This window comes from Micromys minutus (assembly GCF_963924665.1).
Source record: "Micromys minutus genome assembly, chromosome: 11".
NCBI classification, from domain to species: Eukaryota; Metazoa; Chordata; class Mammalia; order Rodentia; family Muridae; genus Micromys; species Micromys minutus.
The window spans coordinates 2,001,875-2,021,099 of record NC_137980.1 but is presented as its reverse complement, the minus strand read 5'-3'; the positions used below and the strand labels follow the sequence as shown (position 1 = coordinate 2,021,099).

At 38.6% G+C, this 19,225-nt stretch overlaps 1 protein-coding gene across 4 annotated transcripts in view; it reads right to left on the bottom strand.

The window, feature by feature from the left end:
- The window catches only part of MCTP1 (multiple C2 and transmembrane domain containing 1), a gene marked incomplete at both ends in the record, with an annotated part of 533,307 nt that overhangs the window by 8,465 nt on the left and 505,617 nt on the right, over positions 1-19,225 (bottom strand). For all 4 annotated transcript variants that reach the window (XM_080925321.1, XM_080925322.1, XM_080925323.1 and 1 more), the window contains one exon: positions 2,208-2,317. In XM_080925321.1, the coding sequence (XP_080781447.1) occupies positions 2,208-2,317 (110 nt within the window). The remainder of the gene's footprint in view (positions 1-2,207; positions 2,318-19,225) is intronic.

Below are 19,225 nucleotides of genomic sequence, written 5' to 3'. Positions count from 1 at the left end.
CACAACATTTCTATTTTCTTCCTATTTATTAACATTGTTTTTAGAATTTCTGAATATTGAACCATCCTTGCATTCCTGGAATGAAGCCTACTTGATCATGGTAAATGATCACTTTGAAATGGTCTTGGATTCAGTTTGCAAGAATTATTGAGTATTTTTGTGTCAATGTTAATGAGGGAAATTGGTCTGAAGTTTTCTTTCTTTGTAGAGTCTTTGTGTGGTTTAGGAATGCATGTAATGATGGCTTCAAAGAATGAGTTGGGTAGAGTTCCCTCTGTTTCTATTTTGTGAATAGTTTAGAGAGTATTGGTATTAGGTCTGATAGAATTCAGCACTAAACCCATCTGGTTCTGGGCTTTTTTTGTTTGTTTGTTGTTGGGAGGCTTTTCATGACTGTTTCTACTTCTTTAAAGGTTATGGGACTGTTTAGATGGTTTATTTGATCCTGATTTGACTTTGGTACCTGGTATCTGTCTATAAAATTATCCATTTCCTCTAGAATTTCCAGTTTTGATGAGTATAGGCTTTTGTATTAGTGTCTGATGACCTCTTGAATTTCTTCAGTTTCTGTTACGTCTCCCCTTTCATTTCTGACTTTGTTAATTTGTGCCCTCTCATTAGTCTGGCTAAGGGTTTATCAATCTTATTGATTTTTCTCAAAGAACCAGCTCCTGGTTTTGTTGATTCTTTGCATAGTTATTTTTATTTTTATTTGGTTGATTTTAACTCTGAGTTTGATTATTTCCTGCCATCTACTCCTCTTGGATATATCTACTTCTTTTTGTTCTAGAATTTTCAGGTATGCTGTCAGACTGCTAGTGTGTGCTCTCTACAGTTTTTTTTGTTTTTGTTTTTGTTTTTTGTTTTTTAGAGGCACCCAGAGCTGTGAGTTTCATCTTAGCACTGCTTTCATTGTATCCCATAAGTCTAGATATGTTGTGCCTTTATTTTGCTTAAATTCTAAAAAGTATTTCATTTTTTTCTTTATTTCTTCCTTCACCAAGCTATTGTTAAGTAGAGTATTGTTCAGTTTCCATGTGTATGTGGACTTTATGTATCTGTTGAGGCTTGTTTTGTGACTGACTATATGGTCAGTTTTGGAGAAGGTGCCATGAGGTGCTGAGAATAAGGTATAATTTGTTTTAGGATGAAATATTCTGTAGATGTCTGTTAAATCCATTTGTTCATAACTTCTGTTAGTTTCATTGTGTCTCTGTTCAGTTTCTGCTTTCATGATCTGTCCATTGATGAGATAGTGTTGAAGTCTCCCACTCTGAGCTTTAGTAGAGTTTCTTTTATGAATGTGGAGCATGGATATTCAGGATTGAGAATTTATCTTGATAGATTTTACCACTGATGAGTAAAAAATGCCCCCCCTTTTTTGATAACTTTTGGTTGAAAATCTATTTTATTTGATACTAGGATGGCTACTCCAGCTTGTTTCTTAGGACCATTGCTTGGAAAGTTTTTTTCCCAACCTTTTACTCTGAGGTAGTGTCTGTCTTTATCTCTGAGATGAGTTTCCTGTATAAAGCAAAATGTTGGATCCTGTTTACGTTTCCAGTCTGATAGTCTGTCATTTTATTGGGGAATTGAGTACATTGATGTTAAAAGATATTAAGGAATAAAGATTGTTGTTTCCTGTTATTTTTGTTGTTAGAAGTAGAATTATGTTTGTGTGCCTTTCTTCTTTTAGTTTTGTTGCAAGAGTATTATTTTCTTGCTTTTTCTAGGTTGGAGTTTTCCATCTATTATCTTTTGTAGGGCACAGACCCAAGCAGTAGTCCTAAGAGTTCCTGGAGGTCCCTACCCAGATAATCGGTGGAGAGATAGTGTGAGCTCACGCATGGGCTCAGTAGGGAGAGCGATCCTGCATCTCTTCTAGGTGCTCAGTTATCTACCGGCAGGTAGTGAGTCCTGATGGCAGTTTGCCTGCTCTCCTGTGGCTCTGAGCACAGGTGGAACCTGACCAGTCTCATGTCATTTCTTCAAAGCTACAAGCATGATTTCTTTCTAATCAATATGTTCAAAATTTCAGACAGGAAATTGATAGGACTATCATAAACACAAAGACTTGGGAAAACAAAATAAGTTACAGTGAACCCTAACAGAGACTTGTGCCTGACAGACTATAGCATGTCATTCTGAGAGACAAAGAGACCCTCCCATAAAAGACCAGGCTGTTCGTGCCAACGAACACCACTTACTTCTTTATCCTTTCGCCAAGGGAAGCCACCTCATCTAGGATGTTCTGGACACTGACACAGACTTCCTGGATGGCATAAATTTTATTGATAAATCCTTTCTTTTCATTGTCCTAAAATGGAATAAAAAAGAAATTCTGAATAAGTAAAAGGTATATATTGGTTCCTGCTTTATTCTTTGGACTGTCTCTCTCATATTTGTAATGTTAGGTAAACTTTATCTACATGCTTACACAACGGGATATTTAGAGCTCCTGAAAGTCTCAGGGAAAAAAAGTGACATGAGGAACATGTTTTCTATTTTCTGTTGAACCAAGGGTGCTCTGAAGAATTCTACCACAGAACTATATCTCTAAACTTGACCAAACAAATACTTCAATGGCATAAACTACTGGACACGAACAAGAATACCTAGGGACAGTAACTGAACAATTAATAACTAGAAGTACTAAGATGCATTAACTGGTCATTCCTAAATATGACACACACTAATCTTCAAAATAATGCTTACATAGGCTACAGTCATATATACTGATAGACAAAGTTCTAACACATCCTTTTTTTGTACATACTTCAACTTGAATCTTGTAATCAAGCAATGCTTGTATACCAGGGAACAGGTGGGAGGGGATTAAGCATAACACGTCCTGTGCATGGTGTGAACCTAGGGAAATGTGCATAGTTTTGTAATTTTAGATCCAGAGGAAGAAATAGTGGTGGCCTTTCACGATGGAATTCAGCTTAGTAGCCTACCATCACAAACACTTGCCTAGGTTGTTTGGTGGAGACCATCCAACCCTGATTCCATGACTCCATTTCTCCATGCCAACTTGAATGTCTATGGAAATATAGATCCAATTTTATTACTTTAACTTCTCTTGAACACTTGTGTACTATGCCAGAACACTTGAGACCTCATGTGGCAGTTAGTGCTTGCTGAAAGCAGCCAGGGAACTAGGATAATAATGTCATGTTGCACATTTACATAGTGACTTCCATTTTAGAAGAGTCCAAACACTGGAGTGTGAATGCTTGGCCAGGGCCGATGTTCTGCTATGCTGACGCCTAGAAACCAAGGACAAGTGGATCACAGGTGCAAAGGACTCCACAGTACTCTGGGACCAAGGCCATATAGACCAATTTTATAACTTATCATAATTGTAGATACCAATCAGAGTTCTTTTTTAAATATAATTTCAATAGAAGAAATATTCTACATTAGTCACCTCATGCCAAAAAGATTATCAAAAGAAGTAGATAAAGGATACTCAAAGCCTTATAATATGGGAAGCAATTCAATACCCAGCATAATTCTCCACTGTATTCAAAAGTCATCCTTCACTGGCACTGACACACTGAAAGGCAACAATTTATTATATTTTCTCCCTTTTCATTCAACAAAACAAAGCATTTAGTTCACCTATGCAAACTTATGTAATTGTACACTTTACATAAAGTAAACCAGGAGTGGTTCTTCCTGTTGTTTTCAAAGCTGCAAAGTTGGCCTGACCCACAGTGTTCTTCTCAAAGTACCAGCTAAAGTCTTTTATGTCATGTAGCAAAGTGTTCTTATAAAAACAAAACTTTGCAAGACTGGGTGGCGGTATGTGTCAGTGGTTAACTGAATTTTTTTAACATACACATATCCATAGCTTCCATTTCCAACACGAAAGAGAAATAAGGAAGTTGAAGTGCACTGTTTCATAGTGAAAAGTCCACTGAGTACAAGGTTCCTGTTCAAGGTAACAATAAAGTACTTTGATATAAGCATGTCAGTATTATAATGTAGAATATTGGAAGCAGATGTGTGATGGCTTATATATGCTTGTCCCAGGGAGTAGTACTACTAGGAGGTTGGAGTAGGTGTGGCACTGTGGGTGTGGGCTTAAGACCCTCACCATAGCTGTCTGTAAGTCAGTCTTCCACTAGCGGCCTTCAGATGAAGATGTAAACCTCTCAGGTCTGCCTGTACCATACCTGCCTAGATGCTGCCATGCTCCCACCTTGATGATAATGGACTGAACCTCTGAACCTGTAAGCCAGCCCCAAATAAATGTTGTCCTCATAAGAGTTGCTTTGGTCATGGTGTCTATTTACAGAAGTAAAGCCCTAACTAAGACAGGTTGAATGTACTAATTTTTTGCAAGCTCAACCTAACCCATATGCTTAGAATAGACAGAAATTGAGGGAATTTGATAAACTGTCACTAAATTTGCTTGAAAAGTAAATGTGACTGCAGTCAAGATATTTCGATAAAGGAAGAAAATAATGAGAAAGCATTTTAGGTCAAATTATTAAAATGAAACACAGCTATTGAGAGAATGTTTTATATATTGGGTGCATGCCTGTAGTCCCAGCACTCAGGAAGTGGAGGCAGGATGACATAAGAGTTCAAGGCCAGTCTGGGCTATTTTAAAGTGCTGTCTCAAAAAAGTGGAATAGAATTTCAACATATAAAAGGAACTTTTGAATGAACAAGTTGGTTGTCAATGATACCTAGTGAAAACTATGTTTAGCCCTATGATAAAATCCTCAATTCTATTAGATAGTCCAAGTCTACATCAAATAGCTCTAAATATCCTAAACTGATTTATAAAACTTTAGGCTATATATAAATTATATAAAGACAATATAGATATATACTTACATTGATAGGAAAGGATTTCCTAAAGGCAAGCATTTTTTTAGTCCCCAGAAAAATATTGTGATAACAGTGATTTTATAAAAATAAAAACTCTATCAAAAGTCACCATAAATTTAAAACTTTCAGGCTGGGATACAGCTGGTGCTATCTGTGTCTAAACACACACGAATCTCTGGCCTTTGAGCTACCACTACCAAAAAGAGCTTTTAAAGACTTGCTAGGTTAAAAAAATAGCAACAAATATTTGAAATTATGGGCTAATGTTCCCAATGTACTCACCCAATAACATCCTATAAATATTTTCACTGAAGTTTTGTTATAAATTTAACAACAAAAAAATCATTAACACATGGGATGGGACTATTCTGGAAATCATTTAGTTTTTAATAATGAAATGCATATGATCTATTTCTTTTAGTGCTAGAACTACTTTTTAATATTTTAATATTCCCAACAATAGACACAATGTAACTGCTCCATTCTCTGAATCACACAAGCAATATCAACAAGAGGCAGCATGGTAGGACAGATACCTGTTCCCTCAAACCAACCCCTAAAACCACTTCTCTGTCAAAAGAGGCAGGAGGAGAAATACCTACGACAGGGTCACAGCTCTTACCAAACACACTGGGAAGAATCAGAAGACACTTGGTTATAATTTTGACACTAAAAAGTTTGGAATTTTTCTGTTTAAAAACTAATATGATACATAAATCCTAATTCTTTCAATGAAACTAAAATTCCTGCCCAACATTGAAGAGAGAGGAAAGAAGAAAGGAAGGAGTTATGGCATAATTTTAATTTGATTTTTCTATATTTTGTATTTTAATAAGCTTTAATTTTAAGAAAAAATATAGATGCATGTCCAGTGAGTGGTATATTATACAATGTTCTCATACCCCCAGGTCAATGCTCAGAACCATCCTATAGTATATAGTATGCAGTATACAGTATATAATATATAGAAATTGAGGCTGAGAAAACTGGCAGCACTTTGGCTGGACTAACAAGCCAGCTTCAATGTCTTCTCTCCATGATACATTGTATGGCTTCTTTATCCTAGGAGGGAGATTTCAATTCTTCTCCAACACCTTGGTAGGAAAAGTAAAAGGGGAAAAGGAAATTTTTACTCATAGAACCCATAACCCAGCCTTGAGACTCATCATAGAGTTAAATTCTTCAGGAATAAAGTGAAATGCAGAAGCCTCATTCAAGGTTAAGAAGTGAAAGCGTGTTAGGAATATGAGGATTAACATGATCTACAACAATACAATTATCATTTAGGCCACAAAAGAGGCAATTTTAAATAGTTAATTTAAAAATTCAAATGGTGATGTGTAGTTTTTAGTTAAGATTCTTTAAAAGCAGCTCACACAGTTTTCTTTCTTTTCGTAGCACTTTGAACACACTGCTGCTCCCATACCCTGCCACCAGAAGACAAAATAAAATGGGCTTGCCATAGGTTGGTAAAGTTTTTGAAAGCAAATACATTGTGGTAAAATCTTTATCGCAAAATCTCTTTCATCAGGTTCTATATTCCTTCGCTGTGGTCTCCAGCCAATGAAGTAATTACTCTTTATATACAGTATATGACCCAAAACTGCAATGGGTAATGGAATTGCTCTATGTTGCATTCCAATATTTCACACATTCCCCCTAATGTTCAATACTTTATTAGTAGGGAATAAATTGGCACATTTCTTTTATTGTCATTTTTGCTTTCTTTTATATGCCATTTTAGATGGAAGAAATACCACAGAGTAGTTAATCATCCAAAGGCTCAGTAGTGACATTGGTTTAAAGAATGATTAATATTTCTTTCCAACCTGTAAAAAAAAAAAAAAGCTTACCCATAGTAAACATGAACCTGATAGAAGAGAAAGTGGGGAATACTCTTGAATGTTTTGGCACAGACGACAACTTCTTAAAGACAACACCAATTATGTAGGCAAAAAGAGCAACAATTAACAACCCCATGAAACTAAAAGGCTCTGTAAGGCAAAGGACACCATCAAAAGTACAAAATGGCAGCCTACAAAATGGGAGAAGATCTTTACCAGCTCCACATCTGGCAGAGGGCTGATATCCAAAATATATTTTTTTAAAAAACTCAAGAAACTAGATATTAACAAACCAAATTATCCTATTAAAAACTGAGGTACAGACCTAAGCAGAAAATTCTCAACAGAGGAACCTCAAATGGCTGAGAAGCACTTAAAAAAAATGTTCAACATCCTTATCTATCAAAGAAATTCAAATCAAAACTACTCTGAGATTCCATCTTATAGCTATCAAAATGGCTGAGGTCAAAGACACAAGTGACAGCTCATGCTGGTGAGGATGTGGAGCAAGGGAAAACTCCTTTACTGCTGATAGGAGCGCAAATTTGGACAGCCATTTTGGAAAACAACATGGCAATCTATCAGAAAATTGGGTATCTCAAGACCCAACTATACCACTTCTGAGCATATACCCAAAGGATGCTCCACCATACCACAAGAGCATTTATTCAACTATGTTCATAACATATCTGTAAAAAGCAGAAACTGGAAACAACCTAGATGTCCCTCAAAAAAAATAGGTAAAGAAAATATTCACACAATAGAGTATTACTCAACTATTAAAACAATGACATCATGAAATTTGCTAGCAAATGGGTGGAACTAGAAAAGATCATTCTGATGCATGTAACCCAGACTCAGAAAGATAAATATGTTATGTCCTCACTTACAAGTGGATATTAGCAATAAAAGGATAATCATGCTACAATACACAGACCCAATGAAGCAAAGTGACAAGGAAGGCTCAAAGGGGGAACACAAAAATCTCATTGAAAAGAAGAAAGAATATAGACATCATGGAGAGTTGGGGAGAGAGAATAAGATAGGAGGCATCAGGTGTCAGGAGATGGAGGGAGAAAACACTGGCAAAGACAACTGGAATGTGAGGGCATCTCTGGAGCAAGCTCAACACCTAAGGCAACGGAAACTCCCAGAAATCAAAAAGTAATCCTCGTTGAGACTCCTAGCAATGGAGGATATGGAGTCTGAACTGGCCATCACCTGTAACCATACAAGACTTGCAGTAGAGGGACTAGGATACCAACCTAGGCACAAAACCTTTGACCTACAATTGTTCCTGCCTATGAGATGTGTTAGTGCATAGGCAGTGCAGAAATTGTGGAAATAGCCAATCAATAACTGGTCCAGCTTGGGACCCGTGCCGTGAGAGAGAGCCCACCCCTTATACTTCCCGAAGGGTCAGGACCTAAAGGTTGTATAGCCCAGAGAACCATGAAAGAACAAAACACAGATGGAAAAAAAAGTCAATGAAATGACTCCCAGTGATGTTCTACCAATCTCCTACATTGGTGCCTCACCCCATCGACATCAGAGAGGCTTCACCCAGCAACTGATAGAGCTTGGGGACTTGTAGGAGCCAGCAGGATCAAGGACACTAGAAGAAAACCTACAGAATCGACTAACCTGGTCCAATAGGGGATCACAGAGGCTGAACTGTCGACCAGAAAGCCTCCCGGAGCCTGGCCTAGGCCCTTCACAATATGCTACAGTGTTTAACTTGGCCTTCTTGTGGGAGTCCTAAGAGTGGGAGCAGGAGCTGACTCTGTGTCTGTCACTGGCTTCCTTTCCTCTGACTGGGCTGCCTTTTCTAGCCTTAATAGAAGAGGAGGTGCCCCATCTTACTGCAATTTGATATGCCATTGATGGTTGATATTCATGGTGGTGACACTTTTCTGAAGAGAAATAGAAGAAGAATGGATGAGGCAGGGTAGGGGAGAGAATGGGGAAATAAGGGAAAACTGCAGTCAGGCTACAAAATAAATTAAATTAAAATAATAAGAAAGAAAACAGTTATACCTGTAAATCTGAGAATGTGATTTAAATTGCATTAACTATTTCTGATTCTATATATTTTTATTTTTATTGGACATATTTTATTTACATTTCAAATGTTATCCCCTTTCCCAGTTTCCCCTCCATAACCCTCCTATCTCATGCCACCTCCCCCTGCTTATATGAGGGTGCCCCCCTACCTCCCTGCCCTGACATTCCCCTACACTGGGGCATTGAGCCTTGGCAGGACCAAGGGCTTCTCTTCCCATTGATGCCCAACAAGGCCATCCTCTGCTACATAAAAAGCTGGAGCCATGGGTCTGTCCATGTGTGCTCTTTGGAGAATGGTTTAGTCCCTGAGACCTCTGGTTGGTTGGTATTGTGGTTCTTATGGGGTTGCAAACCCCTTCAGCTTCTTCTAACTCCTCCTTTGAAGACCCTGTTCTCAGTTCTGTGGTTGGTTGAGAGCATCTGACTGTATTTCTAAGGCTCTGGCAGAGCCTCTCAGGATACAGCTATATCAGGCTCCTGTCAGCATGTACCTGGCATCAGCAGTATTGTCTGTTTGGTGGCTGTATATGGGCTGTAATGGGGTAATTTTCAATATTTGTTTATCAGACCCATAAAACATCAATGATTGTAAAACTTGAATCTTGATTCTCTCAAAAAGTAGCTACTTCTTAGTTTTGAGAACTTAGGAAAACCTGGAAGGCCAACCAAAGACTCAACAGTAGCACTGAACTATGTGGCAAATCACACTCATGACTGGCATGTGCAATGACAGGTTACGCTCCCCTTCCACTGGTCTTGCTCTGGATGAGGACAGGAAGCCAAAGTCATGGGCATCAGGGATAGGAACTCTGGGTCTCACTCTTTATACTGACTTACAATTTGCCCCAGTCACTAATGCATCAAGGGATTTGCCCACATAGTCATCATCAACCTCACTGACATCATAGAACATAAATCTGGCAGATGCCCGCTCATGCCGTCCTTTAACACAGCAGAAGTAAAATATTTCAAATATTACAATACTGACGATACTTAGCTTTCTAGACTTGAAAAAGTGTCTGTCTTAAAATGGAAGAGATTTTGATTTATATTTTCACCCTTCCAGAATAAATATCTGTTCTTCCTTGCTGTTTCTCATTTCTTTGATGCAGAGTAACCTTATGATTTCTAGTGCGATTTGAAACAATACTGTTGTGCATGTGAACATGATGGTGAAGATTATTGTAAAGCAACAACTCGGGCAAGAGCTGTGCAACATGAAATGGACTTTTAGATATTTAGTGATGTAAGCTTTATGATGGAAGCCAGGAGAGAAAGGAAGAAAAGGGGGTGTTAATAGAACCAAGAATAGGAAGGGGGAAATTGAGAAGAGATTAAAAAGGAGGAAGATGGAAGGGAGTCTTATGTTGGGTAGCAAACTTAAGACAGAACTCTGCCCCACACAAGGGCATATGGTCACACTGGTTTTTTTGAAAAAAAGTATGTAGATTAGGAATACCTTCTCAAAAAACTGGTTTTAATTAACTTTTCCCCCCTTCTCTTTTCAAGTTTTGCTATATTGCTATGGCAAAAAGACATCGAAAATGCTGACGTTCGCCAAGATATAACTAGTTTGCCATAAAACTCTTTAGACAAGCGTGGGTCTGAGCATTTAGAATGTGTGTCATGTTTTGCTTGCTCCATATTCTATGCTAAGGAGAGTTTGGTCCCTCACTTTCCACAGTTAATACTGTAAGATACTATTCAGGTCTGTACCTTTAACCTGTGGAAACTATATTGGGTGGGACATAAACATTGGTTAGGGGCACACAAAGAAGGGATCATATACTTTTTCCCTGCCAACATCTCCTTCATTTTTAGATGTGGAAAACCATGTTTCAGCCCAAAATCTAGAATGCTGCAATGTTCACAGAGAACAGCTTGGCAACTCGAAGCCCCTTGGCGACCAAATCTTAGTTAAGTGTCTTCCTCAGCTCCTACTACAGCACATTTCACCAGGTTTACTTGTGCCTGAATATTTTCTATTTACAGCCAGGAGCTCTCTGTTGAGACACTGAGGTGATCTAAGGCTTATTTAAGGTTAGGAGGGCGACTGGAGACGATTTTACATGACACTATTTTCTTTTCTCCTTAAAATAAACAGCAAGTGGGCACTATTCTGATTCCTGTTCAGGCCACTACTCCTTAAAGTGTGCTCGTTAAGCATTTTTCTTAAAGCCTCCAAAATATATCAGTTGTAAAAAAAAAATTGTATTTCAGAGTTTTATGGAGAACTAATTAAATATGATACTCCATATAAAGGTCCTAGTACAATCCTGCCAGAAATAAACTATCTATAAATACTAATATTTGTAGTGCTATGAATTGTTTCCTTTGTTATGGGTTTAAAAGATTAAATTGTTACAGAAAATTCCTGGATGCAGTGGTATTTATCTATTTATTTTTCTGGGTAACTTATTCTTTGCCTGCATATGTCATGTCAGAAGATTATGTTTCAAACCAAAGACCCAGAAATAAACCCACACACCCATGGACACTTGATTTTTGGACAAAGAAGCTAAAACCATACAATGGAAAAGGAAGAGCATCTTCAACAAATGGCGCTTAATTGGCTGACTTCATGTAGGAAAATGCAAATAGATCCATATTTATCACCTTGTAAAAAGCCCAAGTAGATAAAATATCTCAATATAAAATCAGATACACTCAGTCTAATAGAAGAGAAAGTGGGGAATAGCCTTTAATGTATTGATACAGGAGACAAAATCCTGAACAAAAATCACCAATGACTAAGGCTCAAAGATCAACAATTAATAAATGGAGCCTCATGAAACTGGAAAGCTTCTGTAAGCACTATCAGTAGGACATAACTTCACCCTACAGGTCTTTTACATCTGACAGAAGGCTAATAGCCCAAATATATAAAGAACTCGAGATGTTAGACAGCAACAAACCAAATAATCCAATTAAAAATGGGGTTCATAGCTAAACACAAACTTCTCAACAGAGGAATCTCAAATGATTGAGAAGCACTTGAATAAATGTTTAAAGTCCTTAGCCATCAGGGAAATGCAAATCAAAACAACCCTGAGATTCTATCTTACATCCATCAGAATAGCTAAGATTAAGAACTCAAGTGACAGCACATGCTGGAGAGGATGTGGAACAAGGGGAACACTCCTCCATTAATGGTGGATTGCAAGCATGTACAACCACTCTGAAAATCAATCTGGCAGTTTCTAAGAAAACTGGGAATAGTTTTACCTCCAGACTCAGCTATACCACAGCTGGATATAGATGCCCCACTATACAATAAGGATACTTGCTCAACTATGTTCATAGCACCTGTATTCACAATAGTGAGAAACAACCTAGATGTCTTTCAACAGAAGAATGGATAAAGTAAATATGGTTCATCTACACAATGGAATATTACTCATTTATTAAAAACAAAGACATCATGAATTTTGTAGGATGAAACTTGAGAATATCATCTTGAGTGAGGTACCCCAGAGCCAGAAAGATACATATGGTATGTATCTTTATTTAGCTATAAAGCACAGGATAACCATGCTACAATCCACAGATACTAAAAAACTGGATAATAGGGAGGCTCCAAGGGAAGACATGCAAGTCACTCACTCACTCAGAAGGGGAAACTAAATAGTCATCAGAGGAAGGGAAGAGGATATGGGAGGACAATCAGGTATGGAGAGAGGTGGAGTCGGAGAAGGCTCAGGTTGAGAATAAACACTGATGGGCATGGGCATCTATGGGACTGGAGGGAAACAGGAATCTAGCTGGGATTCCTACCAGAGGGAGATACAGAGATTGAGGTGGCTACCTCTGAGAGCCAAGTTGGACTTCCAGAGGAGGAATGGGAACATCAGTCCACCCACAAAACCTTCAAACCAAAATTTGTCTTTCCCATCATATGTGCAATAATAAAAATGAAGTTGGAGGGCTCAAGGAGACACATTCATAGCAAATGTCGTCCTGCAATGGGTCCCATAGCAAGTGGAGCAGGGGCTGTCTCAGTCTCTGTTCCCTGTCATTGGGTCCCCTCCCCCTACTTGAACTGTATGTTTAGATCTCAGTGGGAGAGAATGTGCCTAGTCCTGCTGGGTCTAGATGCCCCAGAGTGGGGTAGTATCCAAGGGGAGGCTCCTTTTTCTCTGAGGAAAAGAGAGTAATAGGGAGAAGAATTTGTAAGGGTGGAACTGAGAAAAAAAGAGAGAGGAGGGGACTGTAATCGGGATGTATGTAAGGTGAATAAGAAATATAAAATTAGGGAAAATTTGATATTCACTTAGTCTCCCCAGCCAATAAAATTATGCCACTAAATGGTTTTTTTTAAATGACTTTATTTTGCAAAACAAAGATAAATGTACAGATTTTAAACATTTTTTGCTTAAAATTATACATTTTTGTCAGTACTGTTTTTTCAGACATTAAAATAAATTTTACATAAAACCATGTGAATATGTTTTTTAGTCAGTACTTGATTTTTTTCAACGGCTTGGCAGTATGCCGTTGAAAACGTACTAGTTGCAATAAGCATAAAGTACATGCAAAACAAAACGCAACATGGAAATAGTCAAAGTCTTCTTGTTTTGTGAATATATGTATATTTTTTGTTTTCTTTATTTCTTGGACTTCATACAGTCTGTGAGTTGTTTCTGGGGGAGTGCAAGCCTCTGGGGTTAGCATCCCACTATCAGTGACGGCATATTATGTCTGTTCTTTTGTGACTGGGTTATCTCACTCAGGATGATCTTCTCTAGATGCAGCCATTTTCTTAAGAATTTGGTTAAGTCATTGTTTCTGGTGGCTGAGTAGTATTCCATTGTGTATATGTACCACAATTTTTGTATCCATTCATCTTCTGAAGGACATCAGTGTTCCTTCCAGCTTCTGGCTATTATAAATAGAGCCACTATGAACATTGTGATGCATATATCTTTGTTGTGTATTAAAGTGTCTCTGGGGTATATGCCCAGAAGTGGAATAGCTGGGTCTTCAGGTAGTACTATATCCAATTTTCTGAGGTATCGCCAGACAGATTTCCAGAGTGGTTGTATTAGCTTGCAACCCCACCAACAGTGGAGAAGTGTTCCTATTTCTCCGCAGCCTCGCCAGCATCTGCTGTCATCTGAGTTTTGGATCTTGGCCAATCTGACTGGTGTGAGGTGGAATCTTAGGGTTGTTTTGATTTGCATTTCCCTGATGGCTAAGGATGTCGAGCACTTCCTCAGATGTTTCTCGGCCATTCGGTGTTCCTCAACTGAAAATGATTTGTTTAGCTCTGTACCCCATTTTTTAATAGGGTTATTTGATTCTCTGGTGTTTAGCTTTTTGAGTTCCTTGTACACCTTGGATATTAGGCCTCTATCTGATGTGGTGTTGGTAAAGATCTTTTCCTATTCTGTTGGCTGCAGTTTTGTTTTCTTGACGATGTCCTTAGCCTTACAGAAACTTTGCAATCTCATTAAGTCCCATTTGTTAATCTTTGACCTTAGAGCTTGAGCCATTGGTGTTTTGTTCAGAAAATTTTCTCCTGTGCCTATATATTCTAAAGTTTTACCTACTTTCTGATCTAATAGTTTCAGTGTATCTGGTTTAATGTGGAGATCTTTAATCCACTTACACTTGAGCTTTGTACGAGGAGATAAGAACGGGTCTATTTTCATTCTTTTGCATGTTGAGTGCCAGTTGGACCAGCACCATTTGTTGAATAGGCTGTCCTTTTTCCATTGAATGTTTACTGCTCCTTTGTCAAAAATTAGGTGACCATATACATGAGGGCTCATTTCTGGATCTTCTATTCTATTCCATTGATCCACTTGCCTATTTTTGTACCAGTACCATGCAGTTTTCAGCACAATTTCCTTGTAATATAGCTTGAGGTCATTCGCGCAGATGTTTTTTTGTTGTTGAGGATGGATTTCGCTATTCTAGGTCTTTTGTTATTCCATATGAAATTGCACATTGATCTTTCTAATTCCATGAAGAACTGGGTTGGAATTTTGATGGGGATAGCATTGAATCTGTAGATTGCTTTTGGTAGGATGGCCATTTTTAAGATGTTGATCTTTCCAATCCATGAGCATGGGAGATCTTTCCATTTTCTGAGATCCTCCTCAATTTCTTTCTTTAGAGGTTTGAAGTTCTTGTCATACAGGTCCTTCACTTGCTTAGTTAGAGTCACACCAAGGTATTTCATAGTTTTTGTGACAATTGTGAAGGGTACCTTTTCCCTAATTTCTTTCTCCACATGTTTGTCCTTTGAGTATAGGAAGGCTACTGATTTGTTTGAGTTAATTTTGTATCCAGCCACTTTGCTGAACTTGTTTATCTGCTGTAGGAGTTCTCTGGTGGAATTTTTGGGGTCACTCAAGTACACTATCATGTCATCGGCAAAGAGTGATGTTTTTATCTCTTCCTTTCCGATTTGTATCCCCTTGATCTCCTTTTGCTGTCTAATTGCTCCAGCCAGGACTTCCAGTACTATGTTGAATAGGTAGGGAGAGAGTGGGCAGCCTTGTCGAGTCCCTGATTTTAGTGGAATTGCTTCAAGTTTCTCGCCATTAATTTTGATGTTGGCTGTTGGTTTGGTGTATATTGCTTTTATTATGTTTAAATATGGGCCTTGGATTCCTGTTCTTTCCAGGACTTTTAACATGAAGGGGTGTTGGATTTTGTCGAATGCTTTCTCAGCGTCTAGTGAGATGACCATGTGATTTTGGTCTTTAAGTTTGTTTATATGGTGGATTACATTGATGGATTTCCTTATTTTAAACCATCCCTGCATCCCAGGGATGAAGCCTACTTGGTCATGATGAATGATGGTTTTGATGTGTTCTTGGATTCGGTTTGCAAGGATTTTGTTGAGTATTTTTGCATCAATGTTCATAAGTGAGATTGGTCTGAAGTTCTCTTTTCTTGTAGGGTCTTTGTGTGGCTTAGATACAAGGGTTATTGTAGCCTCAAAAAATGAGTTGGGTAATATTCCATCTGATTCTATCTTTTGGAATAGTTTGGCGAATATTGGTGTTATATCCCCAATAAATGTCTGATAAAATTCTGCACTGAACCTGTCTGGACCTGGGCTTTTTTGGTTGGGAGGCTTTTGATGACTTCTTCTATTTCTTTAGGTGTTATAGGGTTATTTAGATGGTTTACTTGGTCCTGGTTTAACTTTGGGACCTTGTATCTGTCTAGGAATTCGTCCATTTCCTCCAGATTTTCCAATTTTGTGGAGTATAAGTTTTTGTAGTAGGATCTGATGGTTTCTTGAATTTCCTTAGTTTCAGTTGTTATGTCACCACTTTCCTTTCTGATTTTGTTAATTTGGATACTCTCTCTTTGTCCTTTAGTTAGTCTGGCTAGGGGTTTATCAATCTTGTTGATTTTCTCAAAGAACCAACTCTTTGTTTTGTGATTTTTTTCAATGGTTCTTTTTGTTTCTATTTGGTCTATTTCTGCCCTAATTTTGATTATTTCTTGCCGTCTACTCTTCTTGGGCATATCTGCTTCCTTTTGTTCTAGGGCTTTTAGCTGTGCTGTCAGGTTGCTGATGTGAGCTCTCTCCAGTTTCTTTTTGGAAGCACTTAGGAATATGAGTTTTCCTCTCAATACTGCTTTCATTGCATCCCATAGGTTTGGGTATGTTGTGTTATCGTTTTCGTTGAATTCTAGAAAGTCCTTAATTTCTTTCTTTATTTCTTCTTTGACCCTGCTATCCTTTAACAGAGCGTTGTTTAGTTTCCATGTGTATGTGGGCATTTTGTTGTCTTTGTTGTTGTTAAAGACCAGCCGTAGACCATGGTGATCTGAGAGGATGCATGGGAGTATTTCAATCTTCTTATATCGATGAAGGCTCGTTCTGTGTCCAATTATGTGGTCAATTTTCGAGAAGGTGCCATGGGGTGGTGAGAAGAAGGTGTATTCTTTTACTTTAGGGTAGTATGTTCTGTATATATCTATTAATTCTAGTTGTTTCAAAGTCTCTGCTAGTTTTGCAGTGTCCTTGTTCAGGTTCTGTTTCCCTGATCTGTCCATTGGTGAGAGTGGGGTATTAAAGTCTCCCACTATTATTGTGTGGGGTGAAATGTATTTTTTGAGCTTTAGTAGGGTTTCTTTTATGAATGTGGGTGATTTTTTATTTGGAGCATATATGTTAAGGATTGAGAGTTCCTCCTGACAGATTTCCCCGGTAATGAGTAAAAAGTGTCCTTCTTTATCTTTTTTGATAACTTTTGGTTGGAAATTTACTTTATTCGATATTAGAATAGCCACTCCAGCTTGCTTCTTGGAGCTGTTTACTTGGAAGTTTTTTTCCCACCCTTTTACTCTGAGATAGTGTCTGTCTCTGTCTCTGAGATGAGTTTCCTGTATGCAGCAAAAGGCTGGATTTTGTTTATGTATCCAGTCTGATAGTCTATGTCTCTTTATTGGGGAGTTGAGACCATTTATGTTAATAGATATCAAGGAATAATTGTTTCTGTTTCCTGCCATTTTTGCTTTTTTGGGTTGAGTTGTGTCTGTGTTTTTTTCTTCTTTTAGTTTTCTTGTTTAGGAGTTTTCTTGTTTTTACTAGGCTGTATTTTCCCTCCTTGTATTGGGTTTTCCACCTATAATTCGTTGTAGTGTTGGGTTTGTGGTCAGATATTGTGTAAATTTTGATTTGTCTTGAAATATCTTCATCTCTCCATCTATGGTGATTGATAGTTTTGCTGGGTATAGCAGCTTGGGCTGGCACTTGTGCTCTCTTAAGGAGTGCATGATGTCTGTCCAGGCTCTTCTAGCTTTCATAGTCTCTGTTGAGAGATCGGGTGTGAGTCTGATTGGTCTGCCTTTATATGTTACCTGACCTTTTTCCCTTACTGCTTTTAGTATTCTTTCTTTACTTTGGGCACTTGATGTTTTTACTATTATGTGTCGGGAGGTATTTCTTTTCTGGTCCAACCTATTTGGAGTTCTGAAGGCTTCTTTTATGCTTGTGGTCATCTCATTCTTGAGGGTAGGGAAGTTTTCTTTTATGATTTTGTTGAAGATATTTACTGTGCCTCTTAGTTGATACTCTTCTCCCTCTTCTATTCTTATTATCCTTAGGTTCGGTCTTCTCATTGTGTCTTGGATTTCCTGGACATTTTGGGTTAGGAGCTTTTTGTTTTTTGCATCTTCTCTGGCTGTTTTGTCTATGTTTGCAATGTTGTCTTCTGCCCCCGAGATTCTCTCCTCGATCTCTTGTAATCTGTTGGAAATGCTTGCTTCTGTGACTCTTGATTTCTTTTTTTGGTGTTCTGACTCTTTTAGCGCTTTCTTTATTGTGTCAATTTCTGTTTTAATTTCCCTCTTCCATTCCTTTATTTTTTTGGTTCTGTTTTCCTCTCGTTCTTTGAGTTCTTTGAGTGTTTTTCTTGTTTCTTCTTTAAAAGCTTCTGAATCTTTTTGCTTTTTCTTCCTTTCTTGTTTAAGTAACTCTATCAGCGTCTTGAGGCATGATTTCAGGTCTGTGTCTTCTTTCTCTGGAGTGTTTGGAATTCCGATGTTTGCTACTATCGGAGAGCTGGGTTCTGGTGTTGCTAGATTGTCTTGGTTTCCTTGGGATATACTCTTTCTCTTTCCTTTTGCCATTTTGTTGTCAGTGATATGTTCTTGCCTTTCCCTTGTATCTGGTCTGTGTCCCTGGTACACTTTCCGTGTGCACTCCGCAGACATCTCTCTACTCCCCGGCAGCCCAGGTTCCGGGTGGCAGCTGGGCCAGGCTCCGCTCTGCGTCCTGAAGTCGCCTCCGGGTGGGAACAGACGTTCCTAAGATCTGTTCCTGGTCACAGATGCTCAGCCTCTCAGAGCTGCCTTTCCAGCTGGCAGGTGGGCCAGGCTCCGCTCTGCGTCCTGAAGTCGTCTCCGGGTGGGAACAGAAGTTCCTAAGATCTGTTCCTGGTCACTGGATTGGGGAGGACAGGGCAGGTCAGGGCAGGGGGTGCCCTTTCCGTGTGCACTCCGCAGAGATCCCTCTGCTCCCCAGTAGCCTAGGTCTCCCACTCACCAGTTGCTCAGCCTGTACGAGCCGCCTTTCCGGCTGGCAGTTGGGCCAGGCTCTGCTCTGCGTCCTGAAGTCGTCTTCGGGTGGGAACAGAAGTTCCTAAGATCTGTTCCAGGTCACAGTTCACTAAATGGTTCTTTAAAAATGATTCTTTGCAATTCTACATTGAGAAGATAATTTCTTTTCATTCTGATTTGAATGAGTCTTCTGTTTGGCTTTGGATTTACTTTTTATATAACTAATTAATTAATTTCACTTCTGACCACAGCTTCCTGGGTCTTGTTCTCCAAATTCTTCTCCTTAATCACTTAGTTTAATGTCCTTTCCATCCCTTTTTATTCTGTTTGTTAGCGTTCTTTTTACGCTCTGCCCAACAGTTACCTAGCAACAGTAAGGTGTGAGTCTGGCTTGCTAGAAAATAACTGTTTGGCCTCTCCCTGCCTCCTCCTCTCTCTCTTTC